The sequence below is a fragment of the Vipera ursinii genome, assembly GCF_947247035.1.
Source record: "Vipera ursinii genome assembly, chromosome: 1".
Taxonomy (NCBI): domain Eukaryota; kingdom Metazoa; phylum Chordata; class Lepidosauria; order Squamata; family Viperidae; genus Vipera; species Vipera ursinii.
In genome coordinates, this window is record NC_139512.1 from 153,310,529 (window position 1) to 153,338,217 (window position 27,689).

Consider the following 27,689-nt stretch of genomic DNA (forward strand, 5'->3'; position numbering starts at 1 on the left):
TATGAATACAAATATGGGAATCATAGCAGTAGTTGATTTTTTATATATATAAAAAGGGGTGCTTTCAGAATGTTTTAATTAGGCTGGTTCGCTGCTTTCTGCAACTAATTAGGCTGGTTCACTGCTTTCTAAAAGTATTCCCTGGCAGTCATGCTTAACTCAGATATTAGCTTTGCTTTTCTAAACTGAAAAGTGGTTTCTTTGGCAGTGTCATTTTGCTGAATGAATGAAAGCATGATAACAAATTTGATGTGTATATAAACAAGAATATTTCCTAATTGTATCTGTGTATTTGTATCTTTTATTGGTATACGACGACGCATAATTCTGAAAACTAAAGCAACAGGAAAAATATATCAGAATGTACTCATTTAATCTTTTAATCTGATGCATGTATTATGCAGAGAGAAAGGATATGTTAATATTTATATAGCCTCTGAACTTGAATAACATTTTTACTGTGGCCTATTTTCTACAGGAAATTGTTTGGGTAAGGTGCCAGTCATCACATGTTTCATAAAGGATGAAGTTGACACTCTATTTTCACAATTAGAGGGTGGAGTGGACAGCCTTTGGAATTTTAACAATGCAATCCTATGTTTTTATTCTTAATGAAGTCTCACCAAACTGAAGTATGTTTAATGAAGCTGAATTTATTTCATCTTGGTATTTTGGGGTCTTCATATAAATGAGAGTGTTCCTCACCAAAAAAAATATAATTAGTATACTTTTTTAGTGTATGCTTAACACCTAAGTGCAATACAAGATTTATTTTTCTCCCATCAATTCTGCCAGATAGGTTGGGCTGAGAGAGTGTGAGTTTCCACCAGAAAGGACTAGAATTTGGGTCTCCCCATTCATAGTCCAACACCTGAATCACCACAGTCTTTGACTGAAACCTAAATATAATCTTAAATTATTTACATCTATCATATATTCTTTTTGCAATTCTAAGTATTGGGGGTAATTTAATTTGCTGATGAACGTGGATACTGGAATAGGCAGTCTTAGCAGTGGAGAGCAGAGGGAATGGTCTTGAGGGACAGGAAGAAGAACTATGACTAAAACAGCTGTCACCTTATAAATAATGTAATCTGATTAAATGTCTTATATGAGACATCCCCTAGTTTTCATGAAAATAAGGAAGAGGGGGCACCACATTCAGATTTGCAAGATTCTGTTACATAGCGTTACAATAAAAATCGTCCTACAGTTCTACATAACCTCGGATTCCTAATTTACCTGAAGGGGTGACATCAACAATTTCAATCTTGTCTGGACTTCACAATTTGTCTTTTAGAGGTTTCTGTTGTTATAGATTAAACTGCCAGGTCACACGAATATGCTCAATGGGCTTTGATAGCTTTTTGTAAGGTGCCATATCAGCCTAATATACTGTATGATGAAAATGGGCAAGTGTGAATCTATAGTAGTATTGGGTAATTGGACCATTCAATTACACAAGGTGTGGCATTTGCATGAATAGCACACATGTCACTATGTTTCGATGACTTGGTATCATAGTTTTCTAGAGTCACTGTTGGACAAACCATTATTAGGTAGTGTCAAGTTGGATCTTTAGTAAATGGAAATGGGAGAAATTGCCTTCAGTGGAAGTAGGAAAACTGCAGAAAGACAGCCTATGTATCAAGCAGATTACATAATATAGTATTTTCCCAACAAAATAAATAGAAACTGGAGATATAATAAGAGCAAGTGGAGGCTGCTAGGAACAGAATGAAAATGATTGTTTCTTTGTTTTGTTTTTAACAATTTTTTTTCCAGTTACTTCAAGATGGGTGGCATATAAATTAAAGAAATAAACCAACAAACTCAAGGCAGCTTATACTGGGATCTCCTGTTTATTTTTTTACTAGCACAAATATTAATGCTCAAGAAAAAAATGACAAAAAGGAAGTCGTAATGCCTATAAAAATGTTGAAAAAAGATAAAAATGTAGGTGGCGTTATTAGGTAAATGTTAAAGTATTATTTGATTTTCTTAAGGAATGAGTTGCAACCAGTGCTTTTTTTGTAAAAGAAAAAGTTGCCGGAACTCACACATGTCATACAACCCGCCTTGCCTACCCTACAAGGTTCCATCCCAAAAAGGTGCCGGAACTCAGTTCTGAGCGTTCTATGAGGAAAAAAAGCCCTGGTTGCTACGTATGTAATGTAAGACATAGACCTGTGTCCATGCCTGACAATTGTGAGACTGCCATTATTCATATTCTTTAAAGGGGATAGTAGCAAAAAGTACTGAGAATTAGTTTGCTCTGTTTGTCAACAAAGTTGTAGGTAGAATTTTGACTGAGAAGGTAAAGGACATTTATTGTGTCTTTGTGCTGGGCAAGGGAGCATATAGAACACATTTTTGCTGCTCATTGGATTACTGAAATGTATGTTGATTTGGAGAAAGTATATAATAAAATGAATAGACCTGAGTCATAGAATGATTGTGTGAATGTGGAATTGAAAATTGGCGACTGAATGCATGCAATTGTGAAAGCAATTTCTCACATGAATAAGAATCAATGCAATCAAAAGATGCAAATTGCCCCACCATCACAAAAGAGAGAAACCTCCTTCACTTTGCACAGGGGGAAAAAATGCGAGAAAACAAGCCAGAGTTTTGCCTCTTAAGACTGACTACACAGGGTTCTTGTTTGAAAGTAGAACATTTATTAAAATTCTGACGTTGTAATTTCAACTTTCCTTCTAATAAGTATTACTAATCAGCCCTCTGAAAGACTGGTTCTTGCTTGACTGTTTCCAGTCTAGAGTGCTAGGAGAAGTTTGACAGTGAGGAAAGTAAACGTGTATGAGAAAATAATGAAAGGCTTGTTGAATTGTTCAATACTTGAACAGGGGAAAAAACAAGGAAATGTAATGTCTCTTTGGTTGTTTCATACATATATGGATAAATGTATAAGGAAAGATTATAGTAAAAACAAGGATGTATTGCCTAGCAACATGTATGCGAATGTACCTTTGCATACAGGTGATAGCATGTTGTTGGCAGAGAACCCCCAATCATTTGCAGTGAAAGAGATTATATAATGCAGACATGTCAAACACAAGGCCCGGGGGCCAGATCCGGCCCGCAAAGTGGTTTCATGTGGCCCGCGAAGCCATCCTGGAAGCAGTGAGGGAACGGCCCCCACTGCCTTGGCCCTGGCCCAGAGGCCCTCCTTCTGCCAGAGACCCTCAGATCTTTCCCACTCCTGCCCAGGCCCCCATAGGCACCCTTGATGCGAACGATGTAGAGCTGGCCACGCCCACCCAGTAGGCCATACACACTCTAGCCATGCCCACCCAGTAGGCCACGCCCACCCTGGCCATACCCCCCCCGGCCCCCTGAGGGCAACCGCAATGCTGATGCGGCCCTCAATGAAATTGAGTTTGACACCCCTGATATAATGCATCAAGAAATATGAATCTGCCAGTCAGTTACTAAAATACCAAGGCAGTCATATTGAAGAGGGAAAAACTAAGTGAATGGTTGCAAGTTATATATTGTAACACAAACTAAAGCAAATTGTTGAATTTATGTACTGTACATTGGTAAAATATTGACCAAAGTTAGGAAAATGAGTGGAGATGTTTTAAGATGTGCAAATGCTGGTAGCAGGCAATGGATTGTTTATGGTTTGTTATGAACAATGAATATTGGTCAGAAGAAGCAAAAAGAGTGTGTGTGTGTGTGTGTGTGTGTGTGTGTGTGTGTGTGAAGTAAGTTTTTGTCTGCTTTGTTGGATTAAATGAGAGTAGGAGATGTCAGGAGAAATAGCACAGTAAGATGAATGCAGTGCAAGCAAGCGTGTGTTGTAAAAAAAGAAAAGAAAAGATAGGGTCAAGAATGAACGGGTGCTGAATGAATGCAGAATGAATAGAAAGCTGATTATTAGTCTGAAAGAAGCACGATAAGGTGCTTTTGTTCATAAACAGAACAAATGAGGCTCTAATTGCAACAGTATATAAAGGAAGACTGAATGAGTCAAGACGAAAGTGAAAACAAAGTTGTGGTTGGATAGGTTCTCAAAAAGAAAGAGAGGAGAAGTTTAACAAACAAGTCTACAGTATAGTTTAAATCAGTGTATGGATGTACAAAGGTCACTTGCAAATATTAGAAAGTACGGAAAGGTAGAATGAATAGTGTATATTTCTTTTTTTCTTATTTCGTGTTTTTAATTCATTTGGCTTACTCACTCTTAATCCTTTTCTGCATTCTGCAAGGAAAAGTGTGATCAGTATGTACGAATGTAGGGCACTGTGTTCACCTGTGCTATGACTTGGTTATTTTATTTTTTTAATAGCTGTCCTGGTCCATAGCTCCAGCTGAAGTGTTTGAAGATGGGTAGTTGATCACCCTTCTCCTATGTACTCTTTCTGAGATTACAGCAGGGCTATGTAATCATCTCTGTCGGTCAGTAGCACGAGCAGAGCTCAAATGCTTGGGGTCTTTCATTTTCTTAATGGTTTGGCTTCCATGCAGCATCTAATTCAGATGTTGTGGTTATTATAAAAAACACCATCTTTTCCACTGAGAATAATTTTACAAGCCTAAATTTGCAATTCATTAATTGTAAATTCGTAGGCTAAATGTAAGCGTACTTACTTGCATGATATCAGTTTCTCTAATTTTTCCCTGATCTTTTTGCTTGCACATGAAATACCCAAGATACTAATATAATATAATGACTTGCAGATGAAGGATATTTTTTAAAAAAAGAAAGAAAAGAAAGAACTGGTCAAATTTGGATTTGTGGTTTCTTTTACTTCATTGCTTATGAAACAATACACAGAAAGTATTTTACCTCTTTATTGAAATGAATATGTAAAATATACCATCTTTTTTTTTCTGGAAAGCAAAAAGATGCCTGTTTACTTTTATTTTGGCTTTTGTGTTCCTATTGCTGTAACAATAGTGCTATAAAACAGGGATGAAATGATGCAAGCAAATTGCTATACAGTTCTAAAATTTTAAAATACTAGATGATTTGATGTTTAAATATAAAATATACATAACTAATATTATAAAACCAGATTGGAATTTATGCTTCAGTCCAACAAATGAGAGCATAAGAGTTTTCATTTAAATAGAGAAATTTAGTGCATTTGAATAATCTCCCATTTATTGCAGTTTTTATATAAGAGATTGCATCTGGCATTTACTATGCAAGTAGATTGGACTTTTCTAGTAGAATGAATGAGGTAGTGAATGCTATAATTCCTGTATATACTTATTTCATAATTTGTGCACTGTTCACTGGAATGTTTTTGAGTTGCTTGAGATATGCATACGCATAATTGTAGTTAAACAGCTTTAGATGGAAGCCAGATACTGATTTCAATGTAATATAACTTTATATAATAGAAATTTCACTTGGGACCAATTTATAAGCATGGTAGAATATGTCATTTCTGATTAGCATTGACTGATTGTGCCATCATGAGTATAATATGTGGAAATGATTCTTATGCAAAACCTATTCATGGATGTAATTGGAAGGAAAAGAAAAAGAATTGTTATAACCACGTACGTCACAAATGGTGGTGTACAATAAAATATTTTAAAATCCTGGATACAAATGTATAATGAAAGTGACTCTCAGTATACTACGATTTTTCAAAATGTTATTATTTTGACTGGTTTTGATAATATGCCAGTTCATTACAGAAGCCTGCTTGGACCATGTAATCAAGAAGTTATATTCTAGTCAGTTTTAGTTAGATTATTACTGGTAATTAAAGCATAATTCTAGATTTTCATAACTAAAAACTCAATGGAAAGTATCAAAAAATTGTAAATTTTAATATAGTCAGTATAGAGTAATTATTTGTACTCTCAAAAATATATATTCATGAATGAATATGCACGGTTTGTATTTCCATTACATCACTACTACATGGCATTAATAAGATCATTTTTTAAAGTTATCTATAATTCATACTGAGTACTGTATATAACATGTTCTCTGACAATAATGTCTGCTTTGTTTACTGGTGGTGAAATATTTTAGAAGTTGATTTTCTTTGTAATACAAAACTAATCTCCTAATATTGGTTTACATAACAGCTAGGAGAATTGAGCTTGAAAAGTGCCTTTAGACTAGTTCTGGTTTGTTTCCTACTGTAACATTTCGAAATTCAACTAACAATAAACCATATTAAGGAGAAAAAAATGCAGGGTGTAATTATTTCAAGCCTTCTAGAAGTAGAGTGCAATGACCAACATGAAATGCTAAATATTTTTTCCAGAAACAAATAGTTAATCACAAACTGGCTGAAATAAAACAGGTATTTTCCTCCGTAAGAGGTAAGACATGCTTACCATTACCCTTGAGGTGGCAGAAAATTAGGCGCCACGTGTTCTGTCCTCATCCTGATTCTGTCCTGCGTCTATTGCCTGTCTTTAAAGTCATTTGACATCCTTAAAATGGCATAAGTGCCTCAGAGGAACAGATTTTACACCCCTTGAAGTTCTCCTTGGATGGTGTCAGAATAAAGGGTGGGAATATTGCTTTACCACTGGTACAGCAAAAGGAGGCTTAAGCTGTCTCTTTCAGCGGGCTGGGGTTAAGATGCAAGCAACATCCTGGGGTCACTGGAAAAAAAAGATGTTGCCAGTTGTTAGTGGTGTGGTTAGGTACAAATGGGAAGAGACTCTACAAACACCTGCTTTTATTGGCAAAAACTGCTTGGATCATCCAAAGTACTTTCAGTCAGTTTTAAAAGGTAACTAAATCTTTCTGCTGTTTATAAAATTAACGTCTCAAGCTGGAGCAAACATGGTAAAGTACTTTCTTCATCAAACTAATAGTTAAGCTGGTTAGAGTTTATGAAACCAGGTTTGTACCTATGAATAAATGCCTGTAGCTTTACCTTATTTTTTTTTTTTTAAAAAAGACTGATACAAGTATGTGATAATTCACCATCTGCTTACATCATTCCCACACAAAATTAGTTACTTACCAGTGCAGCCATTTTGTTAATGTTATACATGTTAATAACATTGTACAAGGCTAAAAATGACATGGTCACTACTTTTATTCACAATGGTACTCATATTATCTTCATGGGACACTACATTCATTTCTCTGAATAGGATCAGGAAATCAGCTGAAGGCTTAGTCAAAAGCATTTCTCATCGTTAAGGTAAAGCCTTTCTTCGAAAACAGGTCATCATTGCATTGTAAATGCTATGCCAAATAATACCCGTGTACATTTCAATATGTACTCAGAGGACCTATATGTGTACCATGCAAGAATAAAAAGTAGTTTTAAAATGCACAGTCATTTGTGCAAGTGCATTGCCAAAAGAGAATGCAAAATAATGGCTCTTGCTCTGAAATTAATATGCTGCCTTCCTTTCTGAATTACAGAAACTTAGAAGTACATACACACTGATAATTTGTGTTTTCATGCCAATGGGAAGTAACCGGTTAAATATAGTTTGCTGCTTATGCCTATTCTATCTGCATCAGACATGAAAATGCTGCTTTCAGTTTTTGGTTGGTTTGGTCATAATTTTGGGGAAATGCTGCAATTCATACTGCTCTCTGTTACCTCATTTGAATAATCAGCAATCGTTCGTGCTAATAAAGCATTTCTTAATTTTTAACTCTGTATTTGGCTCTCTCTCAGTGTTAACAAAATTGGTTCCAAATTATGAGTCCTAGTATGAATATAACAGTGCATCATGGAATATAATTTCTTATTCCTTCATGTTCAGAAAATAAATTGAGATTAATATAAACCTAGGCTAATTTAATTTTTATTTCAAAGTTCTTAAATAAAGAAAGAGAGCATTCTGGAATGTACTAAGCACACCCAATGCCGTGACAAATAAAACCGTCATTAACAGTTTCTTATTCATTTGCAGAAACTAAATGCATCTAGTTCGTCCGAAGGTAGTACAGTTGATGTTGGAATTCCCCAAATTGGAGAACAACCAGAAGCTGAACCTGAAGAATCTCTCGAACCAGAAGCCTGTTTTACAGAAGGTGAATAATATAAAATATTGCAAATCTTTCAGTGCCGGTCTTAAGGGCCCCCGATCTAGCAAAGGACACAACTTGCATAAAAAAGGAGATGTGCAAAAGCCTTCTTAGTCACAGTTGACTCTCCAAGCAGGAGCTGTGAGTCTAGGAAGACACCCAGACTGTGTAGCAACCTGGAAGGGAGAGGTGGAACCCCATTCAAGATGAAATATTTCCAGATCTGTACAGTTCAAATACCCACGGCCACCTCAACTTCATAGGGTTGAGTCAGAGATAGTTCCTCCCCATCCAAACCTCTAGGCACTGGGATAGAATCTTGGAATCAGCTGAAAGACATGTATACAAAGTCTCAATTGTGATAAGTAATTTCCTTTGGGCATCATTGAAACTGTCCTATGAAAACTGATTTTGACAATATAGTAGATTTCCAAAGCATCATTTCAAATTAAACCAATTAATTTTAGAGTGAGAAAGGGCTCCAAAGCCATCTGCTGGTTTAAGAGCATATTCTGCTGAAGACATGTAGTACTGTAATTGTTACTCTGTTTTCATTTGCCATATCATCTTGCATATTTTGCCAGGCTGCATCCGGAAATTCAAGTGCTGCCAAGTCAGTGGAGAAGATCGCAAAGGAAAAATCTGGTGGAATCTTCGGAAGACTTGTTACAAAATCGTAGAACATAATTGGTTTGAGACTTTTATTGTCTTCATGATTCTCCTTAGCAGTGGTGCTCTGGTAATTTTTAGAACTTGAAAACCGTTCATTATCATAGAGATTTAGCGTAGGAAATAACCCAGACACATAATTATCTTAAAACCTCTGAATTTTTAGTAGGGATTATCTTTTCTGTGAGTCATAGCTATCCCTAAAGTAGTACGATTTTATTGCTTAATTGTTAGAGTTATATCCCACCTTTCATTCAGGAGCTCAAGGTGCTGCCTATAGCATTCTGTCCTACCATTTTTTCCTCACAATTACACAATTACACCTGTACAATTAGTCACAGTCACAATTAGTCAATTATATAGTTCAGGGTAGAGTTGAAGCTGGGTTTACCCATTGCCAGTTAAATATCTGGCTTTCTGCACCAAAGTGGTTTTCAATACACATTTTGTTTCAATGGATGCCGATTAGTGTACATTCAAAGTGACAATAACGTTATTATTCTGTTCTATTCTATTTTCCCTTCAAATTGTTGCATATAATATTCCTACAGAAGAAGGTTGATTTTTGATGCCTTTTTAATCCCAAATAGCTTTACAAAGTGGGTGCATGCTTTTATTGTAAGGATTTTTCTTACGAAAATGAGATCCATTAATCCCAGTTAAGCAAGTATGGTCACAATAAAATAAGATTTCTAAATTGTTCCAAATGGGATAGCAATTCATACTTATATATTGGATTCATACTAGTTTAAACTCCACTGTTACTTCTCTATGAGGGACTGGAGAGGGAAATGAACAGTTCAACTTTTTTAGGTTTAGGATTTTGGGTCTAAAATCAGAATTAGCATGGCATTTGGTTTTGCCCACCATTAAAAACAAACAAACAAACCTTTGTAACTTTTATCTTTCTATGGAATGGAATAGAAGAAACATAAGGAGCTACATATGATTAAACAGCTTTATTTAGTTCAATTTGTGAAATTTGGGGGTAGAATCCCAAAGAGGTAACTTATTTTAATTTAATTAGAGATGCCAATAATTGAATCTGCAATGTACTACATATAAAACATGTCATCAGCCACTAAGATGTGGCTTCTTCCAGTAAACTCTATAAAGTAGACCTCTATAAATATTAAAACAAATGCTTTTGATATTTTTTGTCATATTCTGATTTAATAAATATATTGATTAAAGTGAAGCATTTAAGCCTTTCAGTAGAAAGAGGGGAGAACTGGTTTTTAGTTCTAGAATTTGAAAGCAAACAATAAATAATAAGCCATACTAAAACCAGGGGTGGGGTGGGGGAACTTCTGTCCCCAGGCTTTCGAAGACATATACATTGAGCAGCGCAAGACTATCAAGACTGTACTGGAATACGCAGACAAGGTCTTCACCTACATCTTTATTTTAGAAATGCTTCTAAAATGGGTGGCTTACGGCTTTCAAATCTATTTCACCAATGCCTGGTGCTGGCTGGATTTCCTCATTGTTGACGTAGGTATTTTTTTTCTTTAAGCTATCGATACATTGTAGCATGAATTTTTATAGCAATCATTAAATATACAATAAACTCACTACTTTCAGAAAAGGAAAACTTCTGCTTTCAGCTGGGTGAATGGCGTTCAGTAAAATTGCCACTGAGCGGAATTCCCTTGGTGAAGCAGAACTGGAAACGGAAATTTATTTATTTATTTTATTGGATTTGTATACCGCCCTATTCCCGTAGGACTCAGGGCGGTTTACAGGGCAGTTAAAACCATGAATACAAAAAATTAAAAACAATTAAAACAATTAAATTAAATTCAAGCCCCAAGAGTAAATCTAAAACCCAGTTAAATTAACAACTCCACAGTCTGGACCAAACAGATCGAAGAGCCAAGTTTTCAGGTCCCGGCAAAATGAGCGAAGGTCGGGGGCAGTCCTAGATTCTGTGGGTAGGTTCTATAGGGCAGGCGCACCCACAGAGAACGCCCTTCCCCTGGGAATAACCCGCCGGCATTCATTAACCGGCGGTACCCTGAGAAGGCCCTCCCTGTGGGGGCGCACAGGACAATGGGAAGATGATGCCAGCAGCAGGTGTTCCCTTAGATAGTCCAGACCCAAGCCATTTAGGGCTTTATAGGTCATTACCAGTACCTTGAATCTCACCCGGAGGGCAACCGGAAGCCAATGTAGCTCACGGAGAAGAGGTGTTACACGGGAGTATCGGGAAGCTCCCATCAAAACTCGCGCGGCTGAATTCTGCAGCAGTTGAAGCCTTCGGGTGGTCCTCAAGGGCAGCCCCATGTAGAGGGCATTGCAGTAGTCTAACCGGGAGGTCACGAGCGCATGAGTGACTGTACATAGAGCATCTCGGTCTAGATAGGGACGCAACTGGCACACCAGGTGAATCTGGGCAAAAGCCCCCCTGGTCACGGCTCCTATATGATCTTCCAAACTGAGTCTTGAATCCAGGAGGACGCCCAAGTTGCGAGCCCTATCAACGGAGGGTAATACAGGATGAAGTATGGCTACCCCTATCAGCAGTAAGCTTGAAATGATAGGTAACAGGACACCTTTAGGTCCACAAAATTAAAAACTTTCTTATTTCCTTGATAATACCTTATGGAATGAAGTAAAGAATGGCCAAACATTTCTCCCCCACTTCACTAAAGGTAAAGGTAAAGGTTCCCCCGCACATGCGTGCTAGTCATTTCCGACTCTAGGGGCCAGTGCTCATCTCCGTTTCAAAGCCGAAGAGCCAGCGCTTGTCCGAGGACGTCTCCGTGGTCATGTGGCCAGCATGACTAGACGCCAAAGGCGCATGGAACGCTGTTACCTTCCCACCGGAGTGGTCCCTATTTTTCTACTTGCATTTTTATGTGCTTTCGAACTGCTAGGTTGGCAGAAGCTGGGATGAGTAACAGGTGCTCACTCTGTTATGCGGCACTCGGGATTCGACCCGCCAAACTGCCGACCTTCTGATCGACAAGCTCACTTCACTCCCTTGGCTCATTTCAGGCCTCTCAAGAGTGGTATCTGGTTCCCTTTTCATCTAAGCACTTGAGCAGTGGATAGGAACATGTGGGCAGGCAAGGGAGAAAAAAACCTGCCTTGTGCAAGTAGGACCAAGGGATCCTTTACTCCATCCTCTTGTGAAAGGGAAAAAAATATAAATCTCAAGAGATCTAAAGGTTCAAAACTTCTATCTTTGGAGAGAGAAAGAAAGAAGGAGAGAGACCTGACGAGAACATGATGGTGTTGGAGGAAAGTCCAAAAGACCTTAAACATGAACTCTGAGTCGCAAAAAGTAAGATTGCATATCCTAGAACAGTTAAAGGAAAATCAAAGTAACTTTGTCTCTAGTTTCATATGTGCAGATTCTGATTTATAGAGTTCTCTTTTTTCATGCATCTTAGAACATTATTACCCAAGATGCTTCCAAGCAACAGCAGACCATACAATCTTTTTTTTTTTTGGTACTATCTTTAGGAAGAATATTTTTAATATAATGTCTGTGACTTTAGCCATGTTATAGGAATATTTTCCCTAGCAGCCTTTCATTTCACGGGAGGCTGATTAATGTGAAAAGAAAATTTTTTATATTTTTAACAATATTTATTTATCGTATTTATATGGCCTCCCATCTCACATGAAAGTGATTCCAGGCACTCAATTAACAAAAACAAAAACATAAAAACATCACAATTAAAATAACAAAAAGGCACATAAAACAGGAGAGTGTGAAATTAACTACAGTAAGGGAGCTCTCACACACACAAAAAAAAAACCATTGCAAAATCTCCTTCATCCCTCGTGACCTTCAGGCCTAATAACGTAGCCAGGTCTTGAGAGACTTGCAAAATGTTGAGAGGGATAAACGGTTACTAGTCACCAGTGTAAACAATTATGATTGCCAGTAAGTTTAACTTATAATTAACACTTGATTTATTGTTTCTACTCCCAGATGGCTTTTCCTCTAGCACATGCCTCAAGCTCATATTAGTTATAGAAGACAGCACGATAGTTTTTAGCTCACCTTTATCATTCTCTCATTTCTGTGACTTACCAGTACTATGGGATTCCTATCTATCCCTCGCAAGGGATCAAGCTGCAGTGCCAAGGCAGATAGGCAGACCAGGAGGTATAAAAAACAGAGGATTTGGAAGACCCGCTGAGCGATTGAGCGTTTGCCACTTCAAATGGGTACACTGGTGAGGACGTTGTAGTTCTGGTTCCTGCAATCAAGAGTCAGGAACATGTCAAAAATTGGAAGGAGTGAGCCAGAAATACTTAGGGGTCGGTGAATCCTCCCATCATTTCATAAGAGGTGGTTGATTGAGTAATAATCATTTAATAATCATTTAATAATCATTAAATCAGTAATAATCATTAAATCTGGTAAAAAAAAATATTGCTATGTCTTCCTATAATTGATTCAACACTTGACCGAGTTGTACCCTTGCGGCCCCTGACCCGGTGCAGATCCCAGCGAGCTCATGGTTCTCCGCGGAGCTTCGGGAGATGAAGCGTCGGAGACGGGGCCTAGAGAGCTGTTGGAGGTCCAGCCGATCCGAATCCAACCGATTGTGACTAAGAACCCACATTAGGTCTTATCTCGCAGCGATAAGGGCGGCGAGGTCTAATTACTTCTCCGCCCTTATCGCGTCTGCAGATAACCGCCCAGCCGCCCTGTTTAGGGTGACCCGCTCCCTCCTTAATCAGGAGGTGAGGGAGGAACCCTTGCAGGTCATGCCGAGGAGTTTGGTCAACATCTGTCGGATAAAATCGCTCGGATTTGGACCGGTCTGGACTCCAGCTGGGTGGAGTCTGATGATCTGGACACGGGCGGTCTTGTCGATATTATCTGGGAGGAGTTTGATTCTGTGACCCCTGAGGAAGTGGACAGGATTATGGGGAGATTGAGCTCCACCACATGTTTATTGGACCCGTGCCCTTCCTGGCTGGTGTATGCAGCTCGGGAGGGGACACGAGGCTGGTTCCAGGCGGTCATATCTGCCTCTTTGAGTGAGGGTAGTTTCCCCGCCGTCTTGAAGGAGGCGGTGGTGAGACCTCTCCTCAAGAAGCCTGCCTTGGACCCAGCTGTGTTAAATAACTTTCGTCCGGTCTCCAACCTTCGCTTTCTTGTGAAGGTTGTTGAGAGTGTGGTGGCGCATCAGCTCCCTCTGGTCCTGGATGAAGCGGATTATCTAGACCAGTGCCAATCGGGTTTCAGGCCCGGGTACAGCACGGAGACAGCATTGGTCGCTCTGGTGAATGATCTCTGGAGGGCCCGGGACAGGGGATATTCCTCTGTCCTAGTCCTATTAGACCTCTCAGCGGCTTTCGATACCATCGACCATAGTATCCTGCTGCGGCGTCTCAGGGGATTAGGAGTGGGAGGCACAGTTCTTCAGTGGTTCTCCTCTATCTCCTGGGACGTTCGCAGTCAGTGTTGGCAGGGGGGCAGAGGTCGACCCCGAGGTCTCTCGTTTGTGGAGTTCCTCAGGGGTCGGTCCTCTCGCCTCTCCTGTTCAACATCTATATGAAACCGCTGGGTGAGATCATTCGTGGTTTTGGAGTTGGGTATCATCAGTATGCTGATGATACCCAGCTTTTCATTTCGACCCCAAACCACCCCAGTGATGCCCTCGACGTGATGTCCCGTTGCCTGGAGGCGGTTCGGGTCTGGATGGGGAGGAACAGACTTCAACCCCGACAAGACTGAGTGGCTGTGCATACCGGCATCCCGGGATATTCAGAATATTCCACCTCTTTCCATGGGGGGTGAGCTTTTACCCCCCATAGATAGGGCTCGCAACTTGGGAGTCCTCCTAGATTTGCGGCTTACTCTGGAAGATCATATAGTGGCTGTGACTAGGGGGGCCTTCGCCCAGGTTCGCCTGGTGCGCCAGTTGCAACCCTATCTAGACCGGGATGCCCTGTGTACGGTCACTCATGCACTCGTGACCTCTCGTCTGGACTACTGCAACGCTCTCTACATGGGGCTTCCCTTGAAGACCACTCGGAGGCTCCAGCTGGTACAGAATGCAGCCGCGAGAGTTGTCTTGGGAGTTTCCCGGTACTCCCATGTTACACCTTTGCTCCGCGAGCTGCATTGGCTACCAGTTGTCTTCCGGATGAGGTTCAAGGTTTTGGTGATGGTTTTCAAGGCCCTACATGGCATGGGTCCGGAGTACCTCAGGGATCACCTGCTGCCGGCGTCAACTTCCCTCCGCCCTGTGCATTCCCACAGAGAGGGCCTCCTCAGGGTGCCACCGGTCAGAGAATGTCGGCTGGTGGCCCCCAGGGGGAGGGCCTTCTCTGTGGGCGCCCCGGCTTTATGGAACCAGCTGCCGGTTGAGCTGCGGATGGCACCTGACCTTCGCTCCTTCCGACACGGTCTGAAGACCTACCTATTTGAACAAGCCGGCCTGGCCTGATGGGGGATGTGCTGGGGTTTTTATTGGGGATTTTAATATTATTTTACTGTTTTAGCTCGGGCTCTTATTTAATTCTTTTTTTAATTTTTGTATTCTGTACTTTTATATGTGCCCTGTTCACCCCCCTGAGTCCTTCGGGAGAAGGGCGGTATACAAATATAATAAATGAAATAATAAATGAAATAAAATGATTCAGATCTGCCAACTGACTTTATGAGAAGTATAAGTTTGGAATAAACTTTGGAGTAAAAAGAGAACCAGTCTGGCCTAGTGGCTAAGGCACCAGGCTAGAAAGCCAGAGACTGTGAGTTCTAGTCTCCGTCTTAGCCATGAAAGCCAGCTGGGTGACTTTGGGTCAGTCATTCTCAGCCTTAGTGACCCACAACACTGTTGTGGGGAAAATAGAAGGAAAGTGTGCGGGATATGTTTGCTGCCTTGAATTATTTGTAAAAAAATACTAAAGGCAGGTTACAAATAAATAAATATAAAAATTATAAACTTCAGAGTAGGAGCAAAGATTCTTTGGTTTGTTTTCTTGCCATCTCTTTCTTTGATATTGCTCATTATACTCCTCTGAACTAGTTGGACTAGATGACCTCTGGACTAGATGACCTCCAAGGTCCCTTCCAACTTTACTATTTCTGATTATGATTAGTTTGATTTTGTAAGATAATCTTCAGCTATGACAGACTGGGGAGGTGGCGTTACCAGAGATTTCTTGGGGAACACATGGTGACCATTATTTGCACAGTAAATTACTTTATTTTCTTTTATTCATTTGTAGGTCTCTATTGTTAGCTTAACAGCGAATGCCTTGGGCTACTCTGAACTTGGTGCAATTAAATCTCTTAGGACTTTAAGAGCTTTAAGACCTCTAAGAGCCTTGTCACGGTTCGAAGGAATGAGGGTAAGAAAAATATGAAATAACATATGCTTGAAGCAAATTATTTTCTTAAAGGTATGCTACAAATGTGTATCTCAAAGCCACTAATTTAAATTTCATTTAAAGTGGCCCTGGGCAACATCCTACTTCTATTCCCTTAGCCTCTAGGCAACATGAGAGAAATAATTCCAATATATCTAGGCAGCGTCTAAAGGCAGTTATTTACCTCATTATCAGATTATTTATTTTCATTTAAATCACATCTCTGAAATGGTGGATCTAATACATCATTAAAGAAGCTCCTTAATTCAAAAAATCAAGAAGCTGGATAGAGACCTGCTCCATGGTTGATGGCCAACCCAAATCCTTTCGATAACACACATATTTGGAGGGCCCATATGCATACATTTCTAGGCTACCTCAGAACTGCAGCTACTTGTTTTCTTGCTGTATTTGCAGGGTAACATACTAACTGGATGGACAATTATTTTCATAAGCTTCTGTTGCTTCATTATGGACTGTCCTTCCCACCTAAGCTACAGAGACTATACGGAGGAGATGATTGAGCAATGTAATGATGATAAAGGGGAGTCAGCTTATAGGAAGGAGGTTGAGTTGCTGACGGAGTGGTGTAGGGAAAATGATTTATTCCTCAATTTAAAAAAAACAAAAGAAATTATTGTGGACTTTAGGAAATGCAAATTGAACATTCATCCACTTATTATTGAAGGGAATTGTGTGGAACAGGTCTCGGTGTTTCGATTTCTGGGAATGGAGTTAAGAGATGATCTGACATGGGGAGCAAACACCAAAGTTGTGATGAAGAGAGCACAGCAGAGGTTATACTTCTTGAGAATTCTCAGGAAGCATAATCTCTCAAAGGACCTGTTGTTGGCATTCTACCACTGTACCATAGAGAGCGTGTTAACCTATGGTCTGTGTGTGTGGTTTGGGAGTTGTACAGTCAGGGAAAAAACAATGCTGTCCAAGGTCGTAAAGACTGCGGAGAGAATAATTGGGTGTACTCTTCCTACTTTAGATCAAATCTATGCCTCCAGGGGTTATAAGAAAGCTGTGGAGATTGTGCAGGATTACACGCACCCCGGAAATGATCTCTTTCAGCTTCTGCCTTCTAGAAGGAGGTATAGGGTCATAAAGACCAGGACCAGCCGCTTGAGAAATAGTTTTTATCCAAAAGCCGTTTTGGCTTTGAATGCAGTTTCTGAGAGAACTTCTGTATTTAGTTTTTAGAGTGTTAGAGTGTTTCTAGGGGTTAAATGTGTATATGTGGGGTGGGTGGTATGTTGATATGTATTTTGTTGTTTTTTGTTGGGTTTTGTGGGGTTCATGTGGATTTTTCAATTTCGTTGTTCTGTATGGGACAATGACAATAAAGATTATCATATCGTATCGTATAACATCGAGGGTTATTTGATATTTAAATGCTAATATTTCCTTATAATTCATTTTCCTCTGACTTGCAACTTGGTTCTCCAAATGTGTGAGGAAAGAGTATTTTTAGGGTTAGGGTATTGATAGGATACTGCCCTGGAGTTATAAAACCTTCAATGCATGTTCTGCCACATATTATGGTCCTTCCTCTTCAATTTTGGGAAGCTAAATTCTGGAAAGTCTCTTTCCCTCAAATCTTTCCCTAAATTTGTAATTTTCTTTGTTCAAACCAATGTTTATACCCGAGTCCTGATCTCTTTTTCATCATCTATTATTACCATTAGTGCCTTCAGCTGTGATTAAATTATAGCACAACATTGCCAAGAAGCAAAACTAGGAATTAGAAATTCTCCTTTTCCTATCTCATTTTAGCAAATACGTTTTCACTTCATGTGTTTATTACTTTGTATTACAGGTAGTGGTGAACGCTCTCTTGGGAGCAATTCCATCTATCATGAACGTGCTTCTTGTATGTCTTATATTCTGGCTAATCTTTAGCATTATGGGAGTGAATCTCTTTGCTGGCAAGTTCTACCACTGTGTTAACACCACAACCGGGGAAATGTTCAGCACTGATGAAGTTGACAATCAGACTGAGTGTGAGAATCTCATTGAAAAAAATGAAACAGCCAGATGGAAAAATGTTAAAGTCAACTTCGATAATGTGGGACTTGGCTACCTCTCTCTGCTTCAAGTAGTAAGTAGCTGTTCTTCCTCTATTAAAATTTGAACAACGTGACCATTTTATTTTTCTCCCTTTAGCAGGTTTTTTTTCCGTAATTAGAAAATTCCATCAATGTGAACAGTCAGTCACTTTACAAATGATTCAGCTGCCAGGTTTTGAAATGGACTGATTTGTATCATACGTGGCATTCCTTAATCTTTCTCTTCTACGCTCTTCTCTAAAATACATCTGTTAGCAAACTTTTTGCATGCCATATAAATTATATCTTGTCCATGAAATAAATGATCATTAGTAAAATGCAGAGGTGCCTGTGATAGGTCGTTTATTTATTTCACTATACCTGGTGCAATCAAGCAATCTGACCCATCCCTATTTAATAAATAGAAATTATCCATAACTGGAGAAGAGACCATTGCATACAGAGAATGGCTGTTTTTCAGAGCTGTACTAGGCTAGCAATATGTGAGTTGAAAGACACATTTTGAAAGAGAAAACTGACAGGGGGACATGAGGTCTTCTAAAAGACATTTACAATTTACACAACAGGAACATTTAGGAATTATGTACTGTGTGCTTTTATTCCTTTGCTTAAAATATAATTGCCTGACTGCTGTTTGCAGGCCACCTTCAAAGGCTGGATGGACATCATGTATGCAGCTGTAGATTCACGAAATGTAAGTAAGCTATTGGGAAGGGAAACCAGTAGTGGACTGCAAAAATACGATTGTCTACAAGACGGCAGAAAAGACATACATGAAATTTGCAGTCTTGTTACCGTCTTGTAATTGCCTGGTAGACCAAACGCAGCTGGTTTTACTACATGGACCCTTGCCTCCATATCCTCCACAGCCACTCATCAGATCAGCAAGTGTTTCCCCGGAAGGGTCCAGTTCTTTTTCACATTAAAACTAAGTCAGGTAGGATTAAAGCAACCTTGCCATTGATCGTAGGGTTTGTCTGCTTTCTTTTCTTTTTCAAAGAGGCAAGGCAGGTAGGATGCTGGGATGAGAAGGTTATGGCTGGAAGATACTTCTGTGTGCTTGCTTGTTTGTTTCCCAGTGTATTTTACCTCAGAGGAGAATTTAAGAGGTAAGAATGGAGTCATAACCTCACCCCAAAAAAACAGAAGTGAAAAACTTTAAGAGGTAAAATGGATGCCGTAAAGGCTTAAGGCACCCATTTTTGCTATTAAATCTTCCAACTCTTTCCCCACTACTTCAGTGTAAGTAAAGGTTTAAAAAATGGGTCTCAAATACTCCAGTATGTCTAAAGCCCAAGAGGAAATACAGGACCCTTTCCTATCAAAGGATAATGACTGGAAGTAAGGTCTATATGGACTTTCGCAGTCATCCAGGTCATAGTTGTCCCAAAGATGCTTTGTCACGAGGCAACTGGACTTTCTTGTTTTTCTTTGAAGATGTTTCACAAAAGGTCTTCAAAGAAAAAACAAGAAAGTCCAGTTGCTCGTGAAAAAGCATCTTTGGGACAACTAGAATAATAATTAATAAAAAAAAACCTATTACCTTGTGCTAGTTATAAAAATTTCAAGTAAAAAAATAATAATCCAGTCATAATATTCCCCATTCTGATCTTTAAAAAAAAACCAGACTATCTTAGCCATAGATAATTCTCAAAATTTTCATCAGAATGTAGACTTTAATTTTTTCATTGCAGTAAATGAGTAGCTGATGCAAAAAGAATAGGAATTATATGAATGCATATTTACGGTATTCATCTGTAACTATGATACAGACCAAGAATACTTCAAATACAACATGATATGGAATACAATAAAAACTAAGAAATAAAATCTAAAATAGTTGCTTTGCACATTAAGATCAGTAAACAGAATCTCAGATGCCTTTTATCTGATAAAGTTTCCTATCATAATTCTATTTCCGAGAAGCAAAAAGAAAAGTAAAAAGAAAAGAGAATCAGTTGTCAAAAACACACAGACACACAGACACACATCAACATATACTTTTTGTTTCATTATACTTTTTATTAAAAGTTTTACAATACATTTTATCTTTAACAAAAAAGAAAAAAACCCTCCCAACCCCCTCCCCTCCCACCCTCTTCCCCCTCCCCAACCCTCCCCAACCCCTCCCTCCCTTTCCCCTCCCCCCCCACTTCCCAGAGCTGAATACAGGGTATAAAAATACAAACAATCATACGGTAATCTAACTTACGCAAACAATCCTAAACTATTTAAACTATCGCACTTTAACTCATATAGATAAACTCCAAACATATATATATCATATCAATAATTAGTCAAATACAAAATAATACTTTTTAATCTAATACCCAATAAAAACAATCACAGATAAAACAATTTATATCAATTTTCTAAAACTATTCTTCTTTCCAACTGGGCTTTAAATTCATACTAAAACCAAGTTTATACAACCTTTCCTTCTCCTAATATATTATACAACTTCAAATACCATACATTACTTTCCAAACTTAAGAATTGCCATCCGGAACTTGTTTCATTATACTTTTGTGTATGTGTGTACATGTAGTGTCAAGAAACCAGATGAGTTATAGTTCCATAGCTACACATTGTACAAGCTTCATTGTATATAGTAAAAGAAATGTGGGATATAAATGTGAGATCTCCTTTTGTTGAAATGACTGTTTTCCAAGAAAGCAGTAAAACTCTTTCCCAATGACTGGTCCCAATGAAAAACTGTGACCACATGCTTAAAGCTAACATTTTAAAAATACATTAACATATTGTATCATAATTGGCAGAATGCATAGGCTCTGTCTCATCCAGAAAGTCTGTTTCATTCATGTCCATTTGGTTTCTTCTCACTTTCTCCTAAGCTCAGGATGTGTCTTTCTTTTTAGCTACTTCTTTGAATCTAAACACCTCAATTGTCTATTAGCAAAAGCCATGTGCTCTAGCATGACATCTACATCAGTGGATTTTAGAGAGGAGAGGAAATAGAGAAAAGTGAATAATAACTGAGAAGAAAATGCTTTAGTTGAATAATTGTACATAGATACTCTATGTAAAGTTAAAATGAAAATTGGTGAATTTCTCTATGCTGTTCTTAATAACTGTTTCATATAAAGACTAAATATGGTAAGGCTTGGCCCAGGGTTCACACTTCATAAAAATAATACCCATAAATTTTATAGAATTGAATAGAACATTTTTCTATTTAAAAATTTCTTTCCCTTGCAGGTGGAAGAACAGCCACATTATGAGGATAACCTTTATATGTATCTTTATTTTGTCATCTTTATTATTTTTGGATCCTTCTTCACTTTGAATTTATTTATTGGCGTCATTATAGATAACTTCAATCAGCAAAAAAAGAAGATAAGTATTCTATCGCTGTGATTTCAGAAGACTATCAGAGGTTTTATTTTACGAAAAACATTGTGCTTTGTGTATTTCTTCTTATTTTTCTTTCTTTCAAATATGCAACTATTATTCCAATGTGTACTTCCTAAAAATAAGTTGTAAACATTAATTCTAAAATTGCCACTGTAAAAAAGGAACATATTTATTTATTTATTTATTTATTTAATTTAATTTTTATACCGCCCTTCTCCCGAAGGACGGAGAAAATTAAAAAATATTAAATACAACAGCCCAATTAAATAAATTAATACAAAACGTTAAAATACCCCTAAACCCATCAGACCAGACCGGCTTGTTCAAATAAATATGTTTTTAGGTCATGTCGGAAGGAGCAAAGGTTGGGAGCTGTCCGGAGCTCCACCGGTAAACGGTTCCAAAGGTCTGGTGCGCCCACAGAGAACGCCCTCCCCCTGGGAGCCGCCAGTCGACACTCTTTGACTGACGGCACCCTAAGGAGGCCCTCTCTGTGGGAGCGCACTGGACGAAGGGAAGTTGATGCCGGCAGCAGGTGCTCCCGTAAGTAACCCGGACCCATGCCATTTAGGGCTTTATAGGTCGTAACCAGCAACTTGAATCTTACCTGGAGGGCAACCGGAAGCCAATGCAGCTCATGGAGTAGAGGTGTTACATGGGAGTATCGGGAAGCCCCCACCACCACTCGTGCGGCTGCATTCTGCACCAGCTGGAGCCTCCGAGTAGTCCTCAAGGGTAGCCCCATGTAGAGAGCATTGCAGTAGTCCAAACGGGAGGTCACGAGTGCATGAGTGACTATGCGCAAGGCATCCCGGTCTAGATAGGGCCGCAACTGATGCACCAGGTGAACCTAGGCGAAGGCCCCCTAGTCACAGCTCCTATATGATCATCCAAGGAGAGCTGTGAATCTAGGAGGACACCCAAGTTGCGAGCCCTATCTACGGGGGGTAATATCTCACCCCCCCATAATTAACGATGGAATATTCTGAATTTCCCGAGACGCTGGCACACACAGCCACTCAGTCTTATCAGGGTTGAGCCGAAGCCTGTTCCTCCCCATCCAGACCCGGACCGCCTCCAGGCAACGGGACATCATGGAGAGGGCATCACTGGGGTGGTTTGGGGTAGAAATAAAAAGCTGGGTATCATCAGCATACTGATGATACCCAACCCCAAAATCACGAATGATCTCACCCAGCAGCTTCATGTAGATGTTGAACAGGAGAGGCGAGAGGACCGACCCCTGAGGAACTCCACAAACAAGAGGCCTCGAGGCCGACCTCTGCCCTCCTGCCGACACCGACTGCGAACGTCCCAGGAGGTAGGAGGAGAACCACCGTAAAACAGTGCCTCCCACTCCCAACCCCCGAAGACGCCGCAGTAAGATACCATGGTCGATGGTATCAAAAGCCACTGAGAGGTCTAATAGGACTAGGACAGAGGAGCAACCTCTATCCCGAGCCCGCCAGAGATCATTCAGCAGCGCGACCAATGCCATCTCCGTGCTGTACCCGGGCCTGAAGCCCGATTGGTACGAGTCTAGATAATCAGCTTCCTCCAGGAACAGAGGGAGCTGCTGCGCCACCACACTCTCAACAACCTTCGCAAGGAAGCGAAGGTTGGAGACTGGACGAAAGTTGTTTAAAACAGCTGGGTCCAGGGCATATGGTGTTTTAAAACCAATACATGAAATGAAAGATTTCCACCATGAGTTAGTTTTAAAAGAGGGAGTTATATAAACAATTACATTGTAAAACAATGTACTACTTCATGTAAATATGCATAAGGACCTCATAAATCTAAATAATAAATAGTTCTTGGCAATGGCTTTCTGGAAACTAGCAAAAGATGAACCCTTCTGGATGTCATTTGGGATGTGATCCTTTTCCATACTTATCTTTTTATCATGCTTTTCATTTTTTCAATATGGGCTTTGAGGTTTTTTTATTTTATTTTTTTACTTGTTGAAGGTATTTGCATTATGAGAGCTGAAAAATATATATTTTTTCCAATTGTTCGTTTATTTATTTCGTAACCTGGAGGTTTTATTTATTTTATGTTTTGTTCTTCCCTAACTATGGATGTTTTTATTTTATGGGAGGGGGTTGTTCTAAGATACTGGAAATTGAGACAAAAGTTTAATACCTGATGATAACGACAGTGACAGAAGTGATGATGGCAGTGCTGAGAGACTATGGTGGCAATTATACTTTTCAGTCTGCTGTAACGTTGCTGAAATTAAATTCCTGACCTTAGCTGAACTATGGGAGAAGGATGCCCTGTTATCTACCCATTAGGGAGCCACCCCTAATGAAGGGAAGCGTAAAAGAGCGGGTGGGCTTACAGACCGAAACCCTGCACACTTGTACATGCCTGCATACAACATCAACCCTTCTACAAAGGAGCAGAGCTTGTGTTTGGGACTACTCCCACCAGCCCTGTGGAACCAACTCCCCCTTGAGCTCCGGATGGCCCTGGATCTCCGGTCCTTTCGCCACGACCTCAAAACTTTCCTTTTTCATCAGGCTGACCTGGATTGACGACGGGTTTTTAAAATGTTTTAATTTTTAATTGTTTAGTTAATTTATTTTGGGGCTGTTTATTTAATTTCTCTTAACTTTTGAATCGTTGTTTTTATTGTTGTTAGCCGCCCTGAGTCCTTCGGGAGATAGGGCGGCATATAAGTCCCAAAAATAAATAAATAAATAAATTTGTCCTCCCCCATATGCTCGGCTTTTGCTTTAGTAATAATAGGCAGCCCAAGGGAAAGAGATTGTCCATCAAATAAAAGTCAGTATATAGAAAAAACAGTAAAGAAAAAAAAAGGGAATAGAAATGTCTGGTTGTAACTAGGTTTTGTTTCTCCCTTTTTACTTTGGAGGTCAAGACATCTTTATGACAGAAGAGCAGAAAAAATACTATAATGCAATGAAAAAACTGGGCTCCAAGAAACCACAGAAACCTATACCCAGGCCAGCAGTAAGTGTTATGGGTGGTTGTTTTTTTTTTCATCGTTCTCACTGTTTTTGAAAACGCATGCTAGAGTTAGAAAACAATTTATACCTTATAACCCCACCACCACCACACACACACACACACGCACATAATTTTTAAATTAGTAACTGAGGATGAGGCGGGCCCAGGTCACGGCTCAGTAGCAGGCTGCAGCTTGGGGGTTGGAGACCCCTGGATTACTCTACAGTTTTCAATGGTTTCTAGCTTAAACGCTTTGGGGAAAAAACATGTTACAAATTGTCAATAATCATGCCACCAAAATTACGCAGTACGATCGGGAAAGGTCTGAAGGCTATGCCCCTTACATTTAAATGACTTTAAAAGGTAAAGGTAAAGGTTCCCCCGCACATGCGTGCTAGTCGTTTCCGACTCTAGGGGCCGGTGCTCATCTCCGTTTCAAAGCTGAAGAGCCAGCGTTTGTCCGAGGACGTCTCTGTGGTCATGTGGCTGGCATGACTAGACGCCAAAGGCTCACAAAACGCTGTTACCTTCCCACCATAAAGGTAAAAGGTAAAGGTTCCCCCGCACATGCGTGCTAGTCGTGTCCGGCTCTAGGGGCCTGTGCTCATCTCCATTTCAAAGCCGAAGAGCCAGCACTTGTCCGAGGACGTCTCTGTGGTCATGTGGCCGGCATGACTAGACGCCAAAGGCGCACAGAGCGCTGTTACCTTCCCACCGTAGTGGTCCCTATTTTTCTACTTCCATTTTTACGTGCTTTCGAACTGCTAGGTTGGCAGAAGCTGGGACGAGTAACAGGCGCTCACTCTGTTACGCGGCACTCGGGATTCGACCCGCCAAACCGCCGACCTTCTGATCGACGAGCTCAGCATCCTAACCCACTGAGCCACCGCATCCCATTAAATGACTTTAGGGCTGACCAAACCAATCCAGCATTAACAAATCAAAACAGAGTTATTGCAGTAATTGTTATGTACCCCTATCTGATTCAGGTATTCAATGAGACTGTGAAATCCCACAGGAAAGCTATTAATGGATATGCTTCCTATTTCATAACTTCACACTTCTGACTTTCCGGGAACATAGTGGTATTCTGTCTTGCTGCACCTTCTGTCTATGCAGTTTGACTAGTATACTGTACGGTGAAGTTTATAGCAGTTTCAGATCATAATTATATAGATTATAATTGTCTATAACTGATCAGGAGATATATGAATAATCTTTATTTTCTTCAACTACAGAACAAATTCCAAGGCATGGTCTTTGATTTTGTAACAAAACAAGCCTTTGACATCAGCATCATGATTCTTATCTGCCTTAACATGGTTACCATGATGGTAGAAACTGATGACCAAACTGATGCAATGGAAGCTATTTTGTATCGAATTAATTTGATCTTCATTGTCCTTTTTACCGGAGAATGCGTCTTGAAACTGATTTCGCTCCGCTATTATTATTTTACAATAGGCTGGAACATTTTTGACTTTGTGGTTGTCATCTTATCTATTGTAGGTAAGAAAATTTTCATTGTAGTAAAAGATGTAACATGTTTATAAATGAAAACTATGAGTAATTAACAGATGATTTTAATGTTTACAATATGTTTCATCCTTTATGTTTTCATATGAGATTGTAATTAACATCTAATTAAAGTATTAAATCTGCATTTCAGATTAATAGACATTTAATGTTTGTTTATAGGTATGTTCCTCGCGGAGATCATTGAGAAATACTTTGTGTCCCCCACTTTGTTCCGAGTAATTCGGCTTGCCAGGATAGGTCGAATCCTGCGTCTAATCAAGGGTGCAAAAGGGATCCGCACTTTGCTTTTTGCCTTGATGATGTCTCTCCCTGCCTTGTTCAACATTGGTCTCCTCCTTTTCCTGGTCATGTTCATCTACGCCATATTTGGAATGTCCAACTTTGCCTACGTGAAGAGAGAAGTTGGCATCGATGACTTGTTCAACTTTGAAACTTTTGGCAACAGCATGCTCTGCCTCTTTCAGATCACCACCTCTGCTGGCTGGGATGGCCTGCTAGCGCCCATCCTGAACAGCGGGCCTCCAGACTGCGACCCGGAGATAGACCACCCGGGTAGCTCAGTCAAGGGAGACTGTGGCAACCCTTCGGTTGGGATTTTCTTCTTTGTCAGCTACATTATCATCTCATTTTTAGTTGTAGTGAACATGTACATTGCTGTCATTTTGGAGAACTTCAGCGTGGCTACCGAAGAAAGTGCTGAGCCTTTGAGCGAGGATGATTTTGAGATGTTCTACGAGGTCTGGGAAAAGTTTGATCCGGATGCAACCCAATTCATAGAATTTGCCAAACTCTCTGATTTTGCAGCCTCGTTGGATCCTCCTCTTCTAATACCAAAACCAAACAAAGTTCAGCTTATTGCGATGGACCTGCCCATGGTGAGCGGTGACAGAATTCACTGCCTCGACATCTTGTTTGCTTTCACCAAACGTGTCTTGGGTGAAAGTGATGAAATGGACGCCCTCCGTATTCAAATGGAAGACCGGTTTATGGCTGCCAACCCGTCAAAAGCCTCCTATGAACCAATTACCACCACCCTGAAACGAAAACAAGAGGAGGTATCTGCCGTTATTATTCAGCGAGCCTTTAAGTGCTACCTCCTGAGGCAAAAAGTTAAAAAAGTTTCCTGCATGTTTAGTAAAGATAGGATTAAAGGAGGCAATGATACAGTTATCAAAGAAGATATGATCATTGATAAGCTAAATGAGAATTCTACTCCTGAAAAAAACGATATGACTCCCTCCACCACCTCTCCACCTTCCTATGATAGCGTTACAAAGCCCGACAAAGATAAATATGAGAAAGACAAATCAGAAAAAGAAGATAGAGGTAAAGATGTCAGGGACTATAAAAAATGAGCAAAATGAACGATCCCTTTATGACAAATTGTTTACAGTTTGAGAAAGTAAAGTATTATTTCAAAAGGACTCCTATAGGAGGTTTATGCCAAACTGACTGTTTTTGCACACTTAGACAGACATACACACACATAAAAATATCTATAAATATATTATGTATGTATGTATATATATATATGTGTGTGTGTATGTATGTGTGTGTGTGTGTACACACATACATACATACAAATGTTAGCTATATACTTAAGGTCAGTGCCTATTAACAAGATAGTGACCCCTTGCCAATTCAAATGCTGCTCTGTAAAACAGGACGGCTCTTTTGACAGGCAGCTCCTTGTTTGCATTACCAGCTGA

The 27,689-nt window shown here is 39.7% G+C and overlaps 1 protein-coding gene across 1 annotated transcript in view; it reads left to right on the top strand.

The window, feature by feature from the left end:
• LOC310642007 (sodium channel protein type 2 subunit alpha-like) overlaps window positions 1-27,335 on the top strand; it is a gene marked incomplete at both ends in the record, with an annotated part of 63,679 nt that extends 36,344 nt beyond the window's left edge. Inside the window, 10 exon segments of the mRNA XM_083365384.1 lie at window positions 7,885-8,005; window positions 8,584-8,738; window positions 9,989-10,162; window positions 15,875-15,997; window positions 17,841-18,122; window positions 18,731-18,784; window positions 21,310-21,451; window positions 24,347-24,444; window positions 25,680-25,950; window positions 26,140-27,335. Of these exon segments, the coding sequence (XP_083221510.1) occupies window positions 7,885-8,005; window positions 8,584-8,738; window positions 9,989-10,162; window positions 15,875-15,997; window positions 17,841-18,122; window positions 18,731-18,784; window positions 21,310-21,451; window positions 24,347-24,444; window positions 25,680-25,950; window positions 26,140-27,335 (2,616 nt within the window).
• Between the last annotated feature and the right edge of the window lie 354 nt (window positions 27,336-27,689).